This window comes from Panthera uncia, chromosome A2, assembly GCF_023721935.1.
Source record: "Panthera uncia isolate 11264 chromosome A2, Puncia_PCG_1.0, whole genome shotgun sequence".
Taxonomy (NCBI): domain Eukaryota; kingdom Metazoa; phylum Chordata; class Mammalia; order Carnivora; family Felidae; genus Panthera; species Panthera uncia.
In genome coordinates, this window is record NC_064816.1 from 71,276,086 (window position 1) to 71,296,956 (window position 20,871).

Here is a 20,871-nt window from a genome sequence, read left to right on the forward strand (position 1 = left end):
TGTTTAATACAGAATGATTCCATAAAGTAAGAAGTAATTAAATACAGGCATAGCACAAAGCCTAATAAATTATAGCCAGGCACTATTCTAATATTGCTGTGCGTGTGTTAGTGCAGTTGTCCTGCCAATGAGATCCAGAGAGATTAGTAACTTGCCCCAAGTCCCATATCTGGTGATCGTGGGGGGTTCGTGTGAAGGCAGACTGCTTCAGAGCCCATGGCTCGCCCCTTTCTCACCATCCCCTCTCAATACACGGAACTGTTTTAGAGAGGAATGAAGGGAGGAGGGCTGAACCCACCCTCTGGCCACTGCCTACAGCTACCCTGCGTAGCTTCTTCCAGGGAGGCTTCTGGACAAGCCCTGGGACATCAAGTAGCCTAGTTTTAGACAACTGGTCCAGACTCCACAGGCCTAGCTCCTGATGTATTTGTTAGACTCTACTAAATTTACAAAGTAACTGTCTCTCTTTAAAAAATAAATAAATAAAATTGGGAGCCCCTGGGTGGCTTAGTCGGTTGAGCGTCCGACTTCGGCTCAGGTCATGATCTCATAGTTTGTGAGTTTGAGCCCCGCATCAGGCTCTGTGCTGACAGCTCGGAGCCTGGAACCTGCTTCGGATTCTGTGTCTGCCCCTCCCATGCTCATGCTCTGTCTCTCTCTGTCTCTCAATAATAAGTAAAAATGTTTAAAAAAAATTTTTTTTAATTACTCTAAAGACAAAATAAACATATTTTTTAGGAATAAGTACAAAATTATAAACTGGTGCTCAGATCGCTGATGTGACACCACTGTCAACAGTAACATCATAATAAGAAGGAAGGAAAATGACTGGTTCTTAGACTGTACAGGACACAGAGTTGGGGGTTTGAGCACGTAGTATTTTTTTTTTTAAATTGAATCTTCGGGGTTAAAGCAGGGCATGCTTTCTCCCTTTGTCACAATGCCCACCCACGCTTCTCACTGTCTGGGTCTGTCATTCACTTATCTGACCCGGAGGCATGAGTTTGTCAGTCCTGGTATGTTCACACACACACGCACACGCACATACACACGCACACAGTGTCACAAGCATGAAATCAGAAAAGGTATGGCTGGAAGAAGCCGTCTTCCAAGATTCCCAGTAGAATCCTCTATGAGCTTCCATAGACGAAGAGACACCTCCCCAGGCTTTCTGTCCTTGAGCACCGAGGCATCGTGGTGCTCAGACATTAGGACCCGAGACAGACATTAGGACTTGGTGGCAGCTGGAAAAAGAAAGCCAAGACCACCACCCAAGCCCTTAAACTTGGGTTTTCAAGTCTTCAATTGGTGAGCCCTCAAAGTGCTGAAAGTGATTAATTTTCAGGAACAACCATGACAGCAAAAGAGAGAGAAAGGCTCACATATGAGCTTCTTTTCCCATAAAAGCAGGTGAACTCTGAAAGCTTTCACACTAAATGACAGAGATAAAAAAAAAAACAAAAAAAAAAAACACCAAAAAACAATAATAGCAAAGAGCCCAGCTTTTATAATTGTGTTCTACATCTCCATATAACCACACCAGGCTGCAAGAAACAAATATTGGACTTTAAAAAATAATGAATGTATTTCTTTATTAATGCAAGAGCTGTATGTGATGTACAGTATTGTCAAACCCAATAAGCTGAACTTGCATTAAAATTGCATTAACTTTTTTATATTAAATCACATCTTGTATTTCAAAAATGGCTATCGTAAGGTTGAAATAACTTAATTTTCTTCACACTCCAGTCATTAAAGTTTTACTTTCTAGAAGGCTGCATAGTAACCAACACTGTTGAAGTGGATTTCAAGGGAAAAAAAATATTCCAAATGATTAAAACCAATATTTCCTTTAAAAAGAGAGTTCTGTGAACACTTTTTTTCTTGATGGTATTTAATAAATAATGTAGCCACACAGTTTCCCATACGAAAATTTATCGCCATGTGTGCTCTGTTGGAGTTGATTGGATTTAACTCATTATTATTTATTTGGTTATTTATATGGTTGAACCACCCTAAACGCAGCCCTAATGGAAAGTAGTTGAGAGATACTGACCTGTGGCCCAACCGGGAAAGGGAGGTGGGTCTGACTGCCTTGGTGTTGGTCAGGAGTGCCTGGGTCTGATAGTGCTGGGTTTCCTCTGGCCCCTGGAATTCAAAACAGAAGCACTCCCTTAATATAAGATCCAGCCCGGGAATGCACATGACCCCGTTTTCCTGTGATGTCACATAACATTAAGGTACAGACATGCCAGAGTGGTTTATCAATAGCTCCAGTGCTCAAATCACTTGTCAACTGCATAAATTATGCTAACGGATATTCAGGATGGCCAGTCATTCCGGGAGGGAGAAGGCTGTGATGGGGGGGAACGCGACACCATCATCAGCCGCACTAACAGGCTTGCATGAGCCATCATTTTGCATGGGGGATGCCAATGCGTTGCATGGGTGGGAGACTGCCTCCTTTATGCACAGGCGGGCAACAGCTAATCTAATTTCCCAAAGCCAGAGAAAGCGTGATCCCAGACATGACCAAGTACATCTATATTATCCCCTAATATGGCTTCATACCCTTAAGCCTTTTCTCCAGGCACATTTCAGACACCAAATCTCAGGAATGTGTTTTCCTAAAGACAGACTTTTGCAATCACCTTAGGTGATACCCTGAAGAGCATGTGGGTCTCCTGAAGCAAGTTTTCTGGATGCTAATTGAAACAGCATGAATTCCTCACTAACTCCAGGGACCCCCCACTATGCTAAGCACAGGACACAACTCACTTCCTTTGCTTGGAATCCTGTTGGACTCCAAAGCATGAAAAATGAAATGCCACCAAAAGAGCAAGTCTTTCAAACCTTGTGTTTTTTTTTTTTAATTGTTTTTAAATGTTTATTTTTGAGAGAGAAAGAGACAGAGTGCAAGCAGGGGAGGGGCAGAGAGACAGGGAGACACAGAATCCGAAGCAGGCTCCAGGCTCTGAGCTGTCAGCACAGAGCTGGACATGGGGCTCGAACTCATGAACCGTGAGATCATGACCTGAGCTCAAGCTGACGCTTAACTGACTGAGCCACCCAGGTGTCCCCAGACCTTCTTAAACAGTACAACATCTCTGTCTGTGCTTCTGGCCGTTGTTTCAGGACAGACCGGAGCAGGAGCGCAGTGGCAGTAACAATAAATAGATGAATAAGTAAGCAAAACAAAACAAAAAATAAATAAATAAAGCTAGCAGCAATTTTTGAAGGATTTTACTTGGTAACTTTTGTTTTCTTGGTGGTTGAAATCCAATTCCAAGCCACCCTTAACGAGATCCTCTTTCCTGATGTTTGTCCTATGAATAGCAATTGGAAAAGACAATTCAAACCCTGTTTACTGGCAGGCCGTGGACGACCAAGAAAAAAAGATGATTCTGTCACGCTTATAAATTTTAAAGAAGGTATTATTGGCTCATTTAAAACAAATTCTTCTATATATTCTCCAAAGGGACAGACTTATAAATAATGGAAATGTGGGAAAAAAATACTCCAGCACATTAAGCTACAAATAAAATTGACTGCTACATATTATTCAATTGACTTCTATCTCCACTGTGAGGTGTCAATCATAACCACATTTTATAATAGGATTAAGCAATAAATGTGCAAAGCCATTATGCAGAACTCTGAAAATCTGATTAATTTGTAATATTTTTTTTGTGCAGAAAGTCAGGAATGGACATTGCTTGGGGAATACGTACAAGCGTTCTATTGAAATTCCTAAATTGATTTGGAACAAACTAATAAAAACACAGACTTGCTGACATTTTATAAAGTGAATTCTGTCAAAATATGTTTGGCATTTTAATGATCGCTGTCATTTAATAACAAGGGTAAGATGACCCATCATAAGATGCCAACAATTTCCTCATAATGTGCAGGAGACCTTTCTTCTAAATTTTTTATATGCAATTTACTCATTATGCTTGAGTAGCAGGGCACTTTAAACTGTGCACTATGCGGGGTGAATCTCACATGTTCTGTTCTTGTAGAACTAAGTCCAATTTCACCTTAAAATTCTCAGTAGAGCTTTATGGACTTTTATTGAGCAAACCCAGCTCCCTAAGTGTGGTGTTTGGTCACTTAGGTATGTTCTCAAACAGCTAAAAATCCACTTTGGTGTAGTTTTTGAAGACACTTTAAAATTTGGGGAGGTTTCCTCATACTCACCGGGCATGGATTTTTACGCCAGACGGAGAAAGGAGAGTTTTACAAAACAAAGGAAAGGAGAAAGCCCCCTTTTCCACAATAAAAACGTGTGTATGTCTTAATTAAAAAAAAAAAAAATCTATACTGTGTCAGGCCCTCCTGCCTCAAATTTCTTTCACGCGAACCAGGCTCACTTTTGGACCCTGTTCGTAATGATATGCCGTCGTAAGGTTTAGGATTTGGCCCATCCAGGCATTGTGTCATCAACACAGTGTGCTTGCTGCCTGTAACTTTACACCGATTACATTTGCTTACATTTTATTCTTTGTTGCTGGAGGCCCTCACCAGCACACGGCAGCTTGTTTTGAGACTGGTTATTCTCAGAAACCATGTTCAGCGCAGTACAGGGCAATTCCACACAATTTCATGTGTAAAATGAAGCCTTTCACAGGCTTTAGAGGAGATTATGTATGCTCTCCTGCTTGGATCAGAAAGTAATGTTTCTTCTTAATGCGCATCTCCATTTTCCCGAAACACATGTATCATGCTTAACCTTGTAGGACCATAAACTCATCTGTCTGGTCAGAAGGCAGTTCCCAAATTGGGGGCCTTATCGGAGCCAGAGGGGGGAATCCAGCAGTCAGAATGAATAGATGACACTGGCGAAGGGTTTCTAAGAGATTTGAAGCAGCACTTAGCCACTCGTTAGCAGAGATTTGAGGTCACCTATTTCCACGGCCAGGGACGTGAAAACATGAACTTAAACGGGCTGGGCAGGTTCCTCCGATCAGGATCCTAGGAAACATGCTACCTCTCTTGGAGATCAAGGATATCCAGAAAGCTCTCCGTGACCTGTTCTGAATTTAGTAGCCTGCACTTTTCAGGCAGTGACTGCCAGCTTCAACAGAGCAGACTCACCACTGCACACCCAGGCCCTGATGCAGGCGTGTCATTTGCATCGATTGAATGCAATCAGTGGAAAGAGAGATTTGGCTTTTAATTTGGGGGTGGTAGAATTCCTATAAGATAGGCATTGGCATCCACCTGACTGTTTACTAGTGGTTAGTATAAACCTTGGAAATATCTTTAAATTATTAGCTTATTTGCAAAGTCCATCTCAATTCCAATTTAGATACAAAAAGCAGTTTGGTGTAGGGTGCCTGGGTGGTTCAACTGGTTGAGTGTCTGACTCTTAATTTCAGCTCAGGTCGTGATCCCATGGTCGTGGGATCAAGTCCTGTGTTGGGCGCCATGCTAAGCATGGAGCCTGCTTAAGAGCCTCTCTGTCTCCCCCGCTCTGCCCCTCTCCCCCACTTTCTCTCTCTAAAATAAAATAATAAAATAAATATAATTTTAAAAAGAAAAAGCCGTTTGGTGTACAGGTTTCAAGCAAGGGGTCTTTTAAATTTTAAACTCTGCCTGGGTTTACCTCTGCCACTTAACCACGTATGTGAACTTAGACTTGTTTTCCAACTTTTTTATGCATCAGCTATCTCCTGTAAAAGTTCAAAATAATAACAGGGCCTCCCTCATAGGGTTGCTGTTGTAAGGACTAAATGAGCACATGTATTTGTAAATTTCTTGGAACAGTGCATGTTTGTCACATATGTGCTAATTCTGTTGACTACTATTATTTAATAAGCTTCAATTTGTAATTTAATGTATTTAATATTATTCAATTTGCCCATAACATTCACCTGCCCCGAGTCAACTCAATACCTACTCCAGTCCCTATATGTGCAATCCACATTCTCCCCCATGCTACCCTAACTGTGTACTCCGTACCATTTGGTGAATGTTTGCTACTGAACTTTAAGAGCCTACGAAGCTAGATGTTTACATATAACACGTCCTTCAGTCCATGATAACGTGATCAGAAAATACGGCAAAACAATACTGGCAAACAGCTTTCAAATTCTCAGACCAGGGCTTAGGCCAGTAGTTCCTGGCTGAGGAACTTGGGTTCCAGGCTGAGAATATTGGGTTCGTGGAATTTTTTGGACACAGGGGTGCACATTGCTCATGAGGCGATGGATGAAATAGCCCAGGGGTGGTGGTGGCTCCCATGTGCGTTTTATAAAACCCACCAGTGATTGAGGAACACGGGGTGGGGGGTGGGACAACAGTGCTGTCGATGCTGCCCATGCAAATCTGAATCTCCTTCCACTGAGGAACCATACATGATTAGTTCTGTGAATAGCAGAGTAGCATCAGCTGGCATTGCCTCCTTGCCTGCCAAATGTCTTCACCTGGAACATTCTTCCATCTTATCCTGGTTGGCTTCTAGCTTAGCAAGGGGAAGAATCATCTCAGATACATCTATTTTGTAATTATAATTTGTTCACAGGTAGTCCAAGGAGTGTAAAAATGGATTTTAAAGGGATCATAATATAAAATTCTAAATAGCTATACAATAGGAGTCAGTTCTCTGTATATACAGGGATCCCTAGCATAAGTCTGCTATGGAAAGGAAAGGTCATAAACGGTGAAGACATTGAAAGACTGATAGGAGTTATGCTAAGATAAAACTTATTTTTAACTGTTAAGATGTTTGCGTGCCAGAGCACTGGTTCATTCAACACCATCTTCCGGGTGTCAATCTCACATCTGAAATCTGCAAGGCTGTCTGCAGATCTCTCTGCTCTGGAGGGTCCAGACTGTCCACAGAACTGAGAGGGGGACACCCAGATCCTGGTCTCCTCCCTTTTGCCCCTTCCTCAGGGGACAGCCTTGCAAGCTCCACGCTCCCACCCAGCTCAAGCTGTGAGCTCCTGAATGACCAGCACTGTGTTCCTCATAGCAGGTTAGTTTTCTTTTGCAAATTCTCTTCCTCTTCCCTACTCCCCTTCCTCCCCCTCCTCCCTTTCCTCCTCCTCCTTCTCCTCCTTCTTCCTCTTCCTCTTCCTCTTCCTCTTCCTCTTCTCCTCCTCCTCCTTTTCCTTCTTTTTATTTTTTGGGTACGATGCATTTTCATTAAATAAGGCAAGCCAAGGCTTGGCACCTCTCAGTTACTCTGTAAGTAAAAAGGGGGACATTCCACTGGTGTATTAAATGCTCCCAGCCCCCCAGCCCTTTTGGGAGTTGGCTTTTGCAAATACGTAATTTTAAGAAACAAAAAACCACCTTTAATCCTGAGAGGGCGTGGTCTTTTCTGGAGCCTTACCCCATTCGCTTTGCAAAGAGGATACAAGGTCAGGATGGACTGAGAAGGAGCTAGAATTGCAAATACAAATTGTTCATCCAGAATAAACCAGTTCCACTTTCTCCCACCTGGTGGGCCTTCTTCTCATGTTCAGGGCATAAGATTCTCTTGTTAGCGACCAATGCATTTTTAACAAATGGGTTTCTTCAGAGAGAGGGTTTGGGCTTCTGTCCTCTATGCATTAGCATAGACATAATTGCATGAAGGTCACAGGGATCTCGCAGCTTTTTCTGGTGTTGAGACCTCCCTTAACCACTGTTTGCAGTTTTCACCAGCAAGTGAGGTGATGCAAAGGTTGCTTATTATAAGATGGGTTATTGAATGCATTATTATTTCATGTTGAGCATGTGAACCCAACTAAGCAGGGCAGAGGTTTCTCTAAATGAAACTTCCCTTTCTTTCAATTTCTTCAAGATCACTAAATGCCAAGGAAGGAGTGGAGGTGTCTACAAAAATCTTTTTTAGAGCCACTGCCACTGTTTGCCACTGTGGTGGCCAGTCAGGATTTCTTTAGGATACTGGCCACACACATGTTTATGTACAGACCCCTAGCCAGACCCCTGGTGAAACTGAAGACTCTAAAGTAATAAGACACACTTGAAAAGTAACTGTTCATTCGTTCACATAAGGGTTTGTATGTTTTTCCGGGTCCTGTTGATAAGTACTTACAACTCCACTCATTGAGGCCTGGAGAACAGAACAGAATGTCTGATGACATTCATGTGAAAACTGAATTTCTTTACTTTTCTAGTAGGCGACTTCCCAGGCCTTCAGTGGAGGGAAATCCAGTTTTCTTTGAGGGAGGGATCTAGGTGCTCAGTGGTCCTCAATGCTGATATTTATTTAAAAATTTCACATGTGCATGGGAAGTCAAAGGGAGATTTGAGATATCTCGATAAAGCATAACGAGAAATCCTATAAGTCCCTTATTTGGACTTGATTATCTTGAAGATGTTTTTGTAATATCTACCAAAAGTATTGAAAAATTGCTTCCGTTCTGCACGTAGACTTAGTCTATCCATGCTGTAGAATACTTCAAAGACATGTTTTCTTCCTCTCTTGGAATTTACTAAATCTCCCTCCCATCTTTTCCCAACAATTGTTTATCATTTGTTTTCTTATCCATCTAATAAAAGCAAAGCTGAACTCCTGTGATATCCAGGCCAGTAAAGTTCTCAACTTCTATAAATGCTTCCTCCCAGAAAAGAGAGGAAAAAAGAGAGAGTCATCAAACACACCTAAGCAAAATTCCATGACTTACTACTGGCATACAGAGAACTTTGGGGTACGGGTTCCACAAGAAGAGCAGTTCTTCCAGGGAGAAGACTTTTTCTAACTCACCTTTGCATCTCCAGGAGGCCAGCTCTTTAGCCTGTATGTATATATGTGTGGGTAATATCCATGCATGGGATGTATATATGTATATATGTGTATATATGTGTGGGAAAATATCCATGCATGTTGGTGTTTCAATCCATGGCATATGGGTGGACCCAAGGGATTGCAACCTCCTTGCTGGCATGAGCTAAACACCTCGATTAGGGGTAGTCTGAAGCCTCTGGTCAGTCCTACACTGAGCACATGACCCTTGCTACACCTGACCCAGGCTTCCAAGAAAGGCATAAAGGAGAAAGTGACAGCCATAGTCAGGCTTCCAGGGGTCCTGGGGCACCAGGGGCATGGAACAGGTCCTGAGGAAGTGAGGAGATAGCAGCTGGACCTCCAGAGGCTCAAACCCCCACCCACATGCTTTTGTTGTCCCATCAGACTTTGCTTACAAGACACAATTTCAAAGATAAATTATTAAGAATTGCAAGACAGTGACCTTGGAGCGCTAATATGCACATTCGGGACTCTGCTGGGTTCGGAGCCCTGTGTGCCTACAGAAGATACCAGGCCCATGAAGCGCTCCCTGCCCTTGGCTCACTGTCAGCTGCCACTGACTCAGTTTCCACACAATTTTGGCTTGCTTGTTTTCTATCAAGGGACTTCCTTATAAAGGGTCCCCAAATTTTGAAAGTGGCACCTAAGCCTACAATGGGGAGCCATTTTTTTCCAAATCAATACAAATTCTGAAAATAGCATTTGTGCCTACAGAGGAATTTAGATACGGTCTCTTTCCCCAACAGGAAATTGAACTTACAAATCATCCATTCATCTGCTATACATCACTACCAATCACCACATAAATATACTATTTGATAGAAAATTAAGATGAAGCATTGTTTTGTTTTCTATGACTTCCTAGTTACCTATGCTTAAAATGGAAAGTCAGGGTATGAATCCCAAAGGGAAATCATATAGAAGATGTCACATGTCAGGGCACCTGGGTGGCTCAGTCGGTTAAGTGTCTTGCCTCTTGATTTTGGCTCAGGTCACGATCTCATGGTTCCTGAGTTCGGGCCCCGCGTCGGTCTCTGTACTGGGCGTGGATCCTATTTGGGATTCTCTCTCTCCCTCTCTGTCTGCCCCTCCCTTGCTCAAGTGCACTCTCTCTCTCTCTCTCTCTCTCAAAATAAATAAACTTAAGAAAAAAGATGTTCTGTGTCTTTCCTCAGCTGTAGACCTAGCTTTCTAACAGTGTTGTGCTTTCACGAACAAAAACCACAGCCTTTCCCTTCTGACTGGCCACTGGACCATCATCAAGCTTGACAACAAGGGGACATGATCTAAATACTCCAGGGCGATGTGATGGGCCTCGTGTTAAAGTTCTCCCACATTAGCTACCCATGGTACAATATGCAAGAATGTCTAAGAACTGACCATAAATGTGCTTGAAAAAATGGTCAAAGCTGTTAAATACTGTGCCTCAAATTTTTGGTACAAGCTTAGGTGAAAATGTGTGTGTGTGTGTGTGTGTACATGCACACGCCCATGTGTGTTCATGTGTGTTCTGGAGTGGGAAGAGGTGAAAGGGGGGGAAGCTAGTGTACTTTTTCTCGCCTATCACCTGTGCTGTAGTGCTGTGCTATTCAGGTGGTGTGGGGTAGAGGCTGGTGTAGTTCTTGTTGCAATATCTCATCCTCCAGCCTTTTCTAGCAATATGTGGGTTTGTTTTCTAATACCTGCAAAGCTTCTCTGTGGCCTTACAGGCCTTACAGGCCTGTGGGGCTGCCCCACCAAAAGTCTCATCAGGAGATCTTAAACTGTGTCAGTGTATTGAGGCTCTTAGCTGAGCAGTCCCACATAGATACCTGGAAACCCAAGCCTAAAGGGGAAGGGGGGCGGCAAATAGAAATTGCTGTGTCACAGGGTACCTGGGTGGCTCAGTCGGTTAGGCAACCGACTTCGGCTCAGGTTCGTGGGTTTGAGCCCCGTGTCAGGCCCTGTGCTGACAGCTCAGAGTCTGGAGCCTGCTTCGGATTCTGTGTCTCCCTCTCTCTCTGTCCCTCCCCTGCTCACACACTGTCTCTCTCTATCTCAAAAAATGAATAAAAACGTTAAAAAAAATTAAAAGAGACAGAAATTGCTGTCTCATGATCACATAGGCGCAACATCCTGGCTCCAGACTGAAGTTTCATGGATACCACAAGGGTAGATCATCCCCCACTCCTCCTCTGAGACCCTAGATGCCTTCCAGAGGCCTGAACTCGGCACAAACAAGGAGGCTGCTGATCTAATGTTCTGAATATGATTTCACCATGAGCTACAACAGAATAAACCATTATTTCGAGTGGAAATAATGGCCTCTAGGTACAGTCGCTTCTGACAAAACATGAATGCTACAAGATCTCGGAGACGCCCAGTGCAGAAACTTGTGGTTGTCCATCTGCAGTGGTCGCATTTGTGATGGCAAAGATCAGGTGGTTGGGTGGTCACCAACCACTGACTTACCCAGACTCTGAGATTTCACACAGCAGTCAAATTGAAGGAGCACGTTAATAATTGTGTGAACAGAAAGATCTCAACATTTCATTTTGCCAAGCAAAAATACCTTTCAGAACTGCCATGAGCTGTCATTATCAGATAACAAAGGCATTTGAATGCCCTTCTCTCACTCTGAAGGGTGTGTTTACATTTAAAAGACAATCTTTTAAATAGAAAAAATTTAGTTTAATGAAAAATTCACTGCGTTGCGTTTTTTTCCCATTATCTGTGAAGTGTCTGTTTAGCATTAGGGGACACTAGTCGGTCACAGAGCACTGGGGAGTTTCTCATTGACATGGTAGGGTTTGAGGATCAGGATGCCTCTGACTACACGCCTCCAGAAACAGGCTATGTCTGACAAACACTCTGAAAACTTTTCTTCTTGGAATAACTAATTACTCTTTTCCCTCAATTCTTTTTTCTGGAGACACCAATATAATTTTCCTTATATCTATAAAGTTCTATGTGCTAAGTAATACATTAATTTCTTTATATATATTGTTTAATCAGCCCTTACAATAACCCTATAAGGTAAGCTTATGATTATTGTGTCCATTTATACAGGAAACTAAACTTTATAGAGATTAACTCACTATTACTCAAGTAACAAGTAAGTGACAGAGAGGCAACCATATCCCAGGTCATCTGATCAATAGAAGGCCCTTGTCTTGATCAGCTAGACTATCTACCACTCAAATACCTCATAATACCTACCGTTAACTGAATACTTACTGTGGGCCAGCCACTGTGCTCTGTAATTTAGATACATTTTCTCATTTAATCTCTATAGTAACCCCTATATTAGTAGTATCATCATTCCCATTTTACAGATGTGTAAACTAAGGTTTAGGCAGGTTAAATAACTCGCTTATGGTCACGCAGTTAGTGAGGGAGAGCATCAGGATTTGAACCCAGTTCTGTTAGACTCCAAGGCTACACTACCTTATATGTCAAATGCCAAGTGTTTTAGGGAGATAGAACATAATAAATCCCCAATGCCGTGACAGAAACCATGTTTTTCAGGTATTTTCCTAGTGGAACTTGGCTCCGGAGACCTCTAGGTTCCAGATCTGGGAAAGTGGGTGACGGAGGCATGGAAATGACACAGGATGAGAGGAGGGTGAAGGGTGGATCCCACCAGACATGAGCTTTTTCTGTGCCCCATTTTCCCCCAGACAGACTCTGACAAATTCCTAAGAAGTAAGCACCCCCATATTCTTTAAAATAATGTTCATCATGAGCTACAGGACAGCTGCATTCTTAGTTTAGCGTCTACATGCTAAAGGCATGATCTCTGGGCCGGCAGCTTTGGCATCACCAGGCACCTTGTTAGAAAGGCGCACAGGTCCCAGCGCATCCAGGTCTGAGATCCACTGAACCGGAGCCTGCGTGTTGTAACAAAATCCTCGGGTGATTTACACCCACAGTAAAGTGTGAGAAGTACTGGCTTTGTGTTTGTAAGTCCTTCCTTCCCTTCCTCCCTGCTTCCTTCTTTTCTCCTTCCCTTCCTCTTTCTTCCCCTCATCCCTTCCTTGTTTCCTTTCCCCTTCCCTCCTCCCCTCCCTTCCTTCTTTCCTTCCTTCTTCCCTCCCTCCCTTACTTTACTTGGGTGGCATTCAAGCACAAATATACCAGAAGATGCTTAATTTCCATCAGACACTTGCAGTAGACTATTATATCCTTGCTCACAGAAGTCGGGGCAGGAAAAGAACACATTCAAGAGGAACGCTCCATCACAGTAACAACCCTCCACAACCCCACCCCCCACCATCCCGCAACCCAGTGGGAGGACTCCTGGCAAAAAGAGGTTCACAGCAGGAAGAGCAGGTCCTACATTCTTAAAGGGAAGCATATTTATCCTGTTTAAAACACAACAACACTGATGCCAAATGTAGCCCCACATTCTAGCTCTGTGATTTATGGCAATTTTCCTGACACTTCCTCCGTCTATATCCGCATCTTCGCTTTTCCATTTGTGAGGATCCATGAAGATAAGAGTCTGGACGATCCATTTCAGTTATTTACTCTCAGAATACCACATCCTTTGCAAAAGTAGCCAGAGTGCCACTTTAAAAAAGGGGAATAAAAATTTTAAATCTCTTAAAGCTGAAATAAAACTGTGTTTCTGCAGATACTTGGAAAGGGTGGCATTTGCGATCGCTCTTGCGTGCAACTCAAGATTGGTGGGAAGTGGGGTCATTTAGACCTCAGCAAAGGACAGGAAGGAAATACCCCAGAGGAACTGCCTCATGCATAATTGTAGCGTCACCCCTAGTTAGCAACCCCTTATGGTAACAGAGCCTCTGTGCTGGGAAGAGAAGGATGCTGTCTAGCTCATTATACACAAGTTACCAGACGCTACCAAACCTTCTTCAGAGATTGGGTAACAAAAGATTGCAGCTGTAATGAGATTAAGCAGATCCAGAACATAAAAATGCAAATGAATGCCCCATCAATAGATTGTCGGTTAGATTTTTTTTCCCCTGACAGTTGGTTGTAAAAAACCAAACAGCCAAACATCTAGTCCAATTCATGGGTCCATGACCATTTTTCTCTCACTTAGTCTATTTATCTCTTAGCATTACTGTAATTGAAAAAGTACTATTGCTAAAAGATGCCATTAACTTGAGTGCATTCATAGAGTGTTATATCACTAATAGACTTAGGTCATATTCTTTTATCCTTTTAGCAAAGCATTATTTCGTTGTCCTCTTGTTCTGAAGATTGTGTTCCACTTAAAGTCAAATAGAACAAAAGCTTCACAGAACTTGTTCATACTGTTTTTTATCATTATTTAGACTCTGTTACATGACAGCATCAAATGCGTAGCAATTTCTATTTGTTATATTAACTTCTTTTTGGATCCGTGTCAGAGCTCATAATGTAAAACTGTGCCTTCCAAACTTGACTTGCACTGAGATGATAACTGTAAGGTTTTAAGTCCAAATACTTTTAAGATTTACTTGTTGAGTTTACATTTGACTTGAGAATGGGGAGATCAGGGTTGAAACAAGAAACAGAGCAAACTACTAACTACAATAGTGAAAGGTGAAATAGTGGAAGAAGGCGTGTGCAACCATTTAAAAATATATGCAGGATTTCATCAAATCTAGGATTCCACTGATGTACATCTAATGAATGTTTTCTGTTTCACTAAGAAAGAAAAAAGCTCCTGAGTAAACCATGACATGCCTGCCACTGATTATAATGCACATCCCAATTTTTATTCCAAAATCTTCCTTTTAAGGTATCACATTAAAATATTGGAGAAGTGGGGTGCCACGGTGGCTCAGCTGGTTAAGCACCTGACTCTTGATATCAGTCTAGGTCTTGATCTCAGGGATGTGAGTTTGGGCCCCACATTGGGCCCCGCCCTGGGTGTAGAGCCTACTTAAAAAATAAATAAAATAAAATATGGGGGAGCTGGAGGTATGATTTTCAGGGCAGTGTGTCTGTGTTTTGGCTTTGGCCAAAAATGGCTCACTTGTGCCTAAGAATCTATACACAGGTTGGGGTGGTGTCTGAATGTGATTCTAAGTACATCTTGGCTTCTAAGTAGAGCATAAGCACAGAGGTGTGTACAAGGGGACTCCAAAAATAAAGACTAAATAAATACATAAGGACCAGGTAGGGCAAGCCACAAGGGAGGTGATGACAGCCCTCGTGAGTAAGCAAGTGGCAAATGATTGCTTAGAGTCCAGCCTGATTCTGTTTGTATTTTTTATCTTATTTTAAGATTGTTTGTTTGTTTATTTAATTTTTTGAGAGAGAGATCAATACTTCATCCTATTCCTATAAAACTTCCTTTGAGAAAGAGTGGGGGGAGGGGCAGAAGGAGACGGAGACAAAGAGAGAGAGACAAAGAGAGAGAGATGGAGAGAGAATCCCAAGCAGGCTCTATCCCCAGCACAGCCGGATGTGGGGCTCCAGCTCACCACCGAGAGATTGTGACCTGGGATGAAATCAAGAGTCAAATGCTTGACCGACTGAGCCACCCAGGTGCCCCATCTACTTTATTTTATTTTATTATTTTATTACGGTGGTAAGAACACTTAACATGAGATCCACACTCTCAACAAATTTTTAAGGGCACAATATAGTATTGTTAACTATAGGCACAATGTTGTACTTACAGAATTTATTCATCTTGTGTTACTAGAACATTATACCCATCAAACAGCAACTCCTCTCTCCCCCTCCCCCCAACTCCTGGCAGCCAGCATTCTGCAGTCTGTTTTTATAAGGTTGACTAATCATACAATATTATACTTCATATAAGTGGAATTGTGCAGTGTTTGTCATTGTGTGACTAGTTTATTTCACTTAGCATATCATCCTTCAGGTTCATCCATGTTGCATATGGCAGGATTTCCTTCTCTCTTTTTTTAAAGTTTTTAAAAAATTTTTATTTAAAGAGAGAGAGAGAGAGAGAGAGACAGAGCATGAGCAGAGAAGGGGCAGAGAGAGAGGGAGATACAGAATCCAAAGCAGGCTCCAGGCTCTGAGCTGTCAGCACAGAGCCCAACATGGGGCTCTAACTCAGGGCTGTGACATCATGACCTGAGCCAAAGTTGGACGCTTAACTGACTGAGCCACCCAAGTGCCCCTCCTTCTTTTGTAAGGTTACATAGTATTCCATTTTATGTATACATCACATTTTCTTTATTCATTTATTCACAGCTAGACATTTCAGTTGTTTCCACATCTTGGCTAGTGTAGACAATAAGATATCATCTTCCTGTTAGGACAGCTATTATCAAAAAAAAAAAAAAGGTAACAAATGTTGGGGAGGATGTGGAGAAACTGGAACCCCTGTGCACTGTTGGTATGAATGTAAAATGGTACAGCTTCTGGGAAAACAATAAAGAATTCCTCCCCCTAAAATTAAGAATACAATGCCATAGGATCCAATGATCTCAATCCTGGGTGTCTATGGAACAGAATTGAAATCAGGATCTCAACGAGATTCTGTCCTATGTTTATTGTGGTATCATTCACAATAGCCAAGATACGTTTGCATTTTCTTGCAGCTGCCCTTTCCCTGTACTTGCTCTCTGGTTCTTGTCCTGCAGGGCAGCTACCCTTGGGAGCCTCTGAGGTCAAGACTGTGAACTCTAGCCACCTCATCTGAAAATGGTGATGCCAAACAACTCTTTGATAATTCACTGTTCACAATATTACATTTTTGCCAGGTGGAGGGTATTTTGCAAGATGCTGGGGACACATAAAAATAATACTGTGTTGTCCCGCTTCTCCCCATTATTTAATTAGTTCACTCATTCCCGACAAATATTTATAGAATGGTCACCAGGCATGATCCCCTGGCCTGCTGTGCATTAGATGAATGGTTAAACAAAGAATTATTTCAGGAGACCTCCCTGAACGGGACTCTGGGGAACCCTGGGGAAACTCTAGGCAACAAGGGGCCTCCCCAGGATGTCTCTATCTCCACTAGTTTCCCTGTTAAGGGAAGATGTTTGGGAATACTTGATCCTATTCCTATAAAACTTCCTTTGAGACAGACCCTTCATGTTTAACAATATAAAGGCTGGAAGAAAAAAATAATATATAAAGCCTGGAATATAATTGTAATGGCTCATACGATTGAAAAGGAAGTTGCAAGACGTGGATCCTTTAAGCCAAAAATCTCCAGTGACAGCTGGCAAAAGGAATAAGAATTCAGCGGTTTGGCATGGGATCTGTTCACCCCAAGATTATTTACTGTATATTTTAGCTGGACCAAAATGCCTATCCTTAGTTCATTCTTGCTCCTCTGCCCACAACCCTTTCTTCTCCCTAGCCTATGGGAATGCAGATCTAATGACTGCACGGAGGTTATATGGATGCCCATTGCCGCTTCCTTAGGTAACAATGGCTAAACATCAGCTTGAGAAATCCCAGGTCTATATTATTTATGAAGCAGCAATTCTCCTGTAAATAACCCAGTTGTTAAAATGATATGTATCTATGTAATTGAGTCTTCTGTATACAAATAAATAAGACTTTATTGCAATGTCAGAAGTTAACAGACCAGTCAATAAAATCAATAGCTCACTTTTTCTTGCTTATATATCTAACTTTTCTCCACCTTTCCTATGCCCTCTGTTTGTTCTGGTTACATATTACCACTCAGAAGAAAATACAGCTCTGGGTTCCTGCTTATGAAATGGTAGGCAAGAGGGGAGGTGGCAAACAAAGGGAAAGAGAAAACCATGCCACCTTCTGCCCATGCAGGGTTTCGAGTTTACATGTGTATTTATTTAAGGGGATGAAAGACTGCAGACAATTTGAACAAGAGTGCCCTACTGAGGGCACAAGTGAATCAGGTCACAGCCATAGGTAAGTGTCCAGGCTGGTATCGCATTGTCCCCTGACTGCTGTCGTTACGGCCCTGTTGTATTAGAGCTCCACTCTTTTTGCAACCATGGCTGAGGTTCCTGTCAGCATTTTCCTTGTAAATCCCCAGTTTTGAGAAGTTGGTATTCAGCTGGAAAAATGTGTCCTGCGTAAACCTTCGCGTACACTATCTCTGAAGTAGGGAAGACATTATGTGGAGTTGGTAGCTTATTTTTTTAAAGCAATTCGCTTAATTGATTTGGCCCTTGTTGAGCCCACTAAAAGAGCTTAAAAGGGCTGCTTCATATTTTTTTTTGTGCTTCTTTTAAAAATCCAATTAAACAAATTGGCATTGATCCAAATTTCCTGCACCTGAGTGGGGAAAGATAACCAAAATAGAAAAAAAAGAAAAATTAATGGATGGGGGTCACTCTAATCTTCATGATGGTCTATTGCTGTGCAAATAAGTCCATGATTTAATGGCTCATTTGCATGGACCAATTTTCCCTCTCCCATGGACTAGACAGATACATGAAATTGTCCCTCATTATTATCTATCAGAACAGGCCTGGGACTCTGGGTAAAGGAGGCCCCTGGCATTTGTAAAACTTGATGAGGAATGCAGGTGTCATCCTGGACTTACGGTCCTAAATCAGGCTGGGTGGAATACTAGATTCTTAGTGGTTTTATATCAAGAATATTGTAATACTCATACTTTGGCTTGGAGCATGACGTCATAATTCAGATTTGGATAGCATATTCTGTAATATAACAATAAGGAATCGCCTTCACCATTGTGGATCAGGAATAATGCCCATTTTTAAATTTACTCTTTGACAAATGGGTGTTATAAGAGAAGGTGGTTTACAAGAACTCTTGGTATCATCGGGCCTACGAAAAAGTGGAATTATTGGTTAGGAAAAACAATTGTTGCCAACCCAGGTTACAGAACACATGATTTCCCCAGAATAAACAGTTCAGGTTTGGGTATAATGTGTGCAAAGTGCCCGTGGAGATATTGATAGTGCCAGATACTCAAGGAAGAGGGGTTAAGTGCAGACCCAGACTCAGAACAACCAACAAACAGGTGCCGCGTAAAACCACAGAGTGGATAACTCCCAGGACACGTATGTTAGAAGAGCAATGACTTGAAGATGAAATTCTGGGAAGCAGCAACAGTTTACGATCACAGCAGGAAAGAGGACCCCAGGAGTTAACTGAGGAGAAACGCTCAGTGCCTAAGATAAGAACTCAGGGTTCAAAGGTCTCTAGTGGCCAAGGAGGGAAAGACTTGGCCAGAGAATGGTACCATTGAGCATCCGCCCCAAATGCTTTGAGGGACTAAGTAAGAGAAGAGAAAGATATCAACTAGACCCGTTGGTGTGCTAACACATACTAGCTACTTAAAATACTAGAGTAATAAATGCTAACATGAGTACTTTCATTGTCATAATGGAGATTGAGGATGCATTTCAGTGAGTGGACAGATACACAGGAAGTGAAGTAAAGAGTATGTGTTTAAACAGGCCAGAGAGTTTAGATCAGTGATTTCCAAAATGTGGGGTACAGTCCTTAGTGGGATAGGAAATAAACTTAGTGAGTTGCAACCAGCATTAAAAAAAAAAAACACAACAGTAAAGAATATAATAGAATAGAGTAGATGAACATAGGGGAAGTGATGGAAAAATAAAAAAGGAGAGGGAAGCCAAGGCTCTTAAATACAGAGAATAAAGTAAGGGTTGCTGGAGGGAGGTGGGGGGGGTGGGATGGGCTAAACGGGTGATGGGCATGAAGGAGGGCACTTGTTGGGGTGAGCACTGGGTGTCATATGTAAGAGATGAATCACCGGGGACACTGTGTGTTAACTAACTTGAATTTAAAGAAAGAAAGAAAGAATAGAGTAGAATAAGATAGAATTAAATGTTTGGCACATATTAAGGGCAAGTATTATTTCAAGAAATTTTTGTTCCAGTTATATTTGTGTGTATATTGAGTCCCAACATGAAATGTGTGTTTTTTTGTTTTTTTTTTGTTTTTTACTGTAAATTGAAGTTAAAAAGTGTGAAATCTTCTGGATTCAAAGGCAAAAAAGATAGTACGAAGTAAAGTATTTGTTTGTTTAAAGATGGTAGAGACTAAAGACTGTTATAATCTGGGGCGCCTGGGTGGCTCGGTCGGTTAAGCGTCCGACTCGGCTCAGGTCATGATCTCACGGTCCGTGAGTTCGAGCCCCGCGTCGGACTCTGTGCTGACAGCTCAGAGCCTGGAGCCTGTTTCAGATTCTGTGTCTCCCTCTCTCTCTGCCCCTCCCCTGTTCATGCTCTGTCTCTCTCTGTCTCAAAAATAAATAAATGTTAAAAAAAATTAAAAAAAAAAGAAAAGACTGTTATAATCTGAGTAGAAGGGAATAGTTAAGAAGGAAAGGTCAAAAACATTAGTGAGAAAGTTGGTATTCCTCATGGAATAAGGTCTTCAAAGAAGTGGGAGGGATGGACTCAGAGCTCATGCGAGGTGTGGGCTTTGAAAGAGAGGAAGGGGAAACCACTCTTGGGACCAGAAGGAAAGAGAATGAGTGTGTTTTGAAGAAGCTGGTGGAAAAGCAACCTGATCACTTCAGTTTTCTAAGCGAAGGAAAGCTCAGCTCATCTGCTGTGAGAGAGGTAGGAATGGTTGGGTGTGAGGGGGTGTTTGGGGGTGTTCAGAATAGCCACTGAAAGGAGTGGGGACACGAGTTCTTTGTGAACAAGCAACAGGACAGGTTGAAGAAGCTGCTGATTTTGTGTGCTTCCAATCTGCAGAATCGTCGGTTGGTGTAGAGAACTGAATGGTGGCCCCCAAAAGATATGTTCACCTTCTAATCCACAGAAACTGTGAGCATTGCCTTATTTGGGTGAAAGAATAGGCACCGTAGGAACAAGGGCTGAGAGAGGACACAGAACGAGGTCAAGATCAGCCCACGATTTTCAAAGCAGAAAAGTGCCGGATGACGGCAGAGTTAGGCATGAGAGTGCATGTCCGCAGAGTGCAGATGATAACCAGTGGAGTGGGGGTGGCCTTTGGTAACAGAAACGTCTATGGAATATCAAAGAAGAGCAAGGTTCTCAAAGGGAAACAACAGAGAAGTAATGGTGTATTTGCAACATTTGGGGGATGAGACGACACTGACCTTCTGGTGCCAGGGTGTATAGAGGGGTCAAGAATGAGCAGTCTCTACTTGAAAGGACTGCAAAATAAATAAATAAATAAATAAATAAATAAAGCCACGTTCATGGTGAACAGCCAAGTTT

The 20,871-nt window shown here is 42.2% G+C and overlaps 1 protein-coding gene across 1 annotated transcript in view; it reads right to left on the reverse strand.

The window, feature by feature from the left end:
* The window catches only part of POU6F2 (POU class 6 homeobox 2), a 461,044-nt gene that overhangs the window by 259,680 nt on the left and 180,493 nt on the right, over nt 1-20,871 (reverse strand). Inside the window, exon 3 of the mRNA XM_049642770.1 lies at nt 2,057-2,148. Coding sequence (XP_049498727.1) covers nt 2,057-2,148 — 92 coding nt within the window. The remainder of the gene's footprint in view (nt 1-2,056; nt 2,149-20,871) is intronic.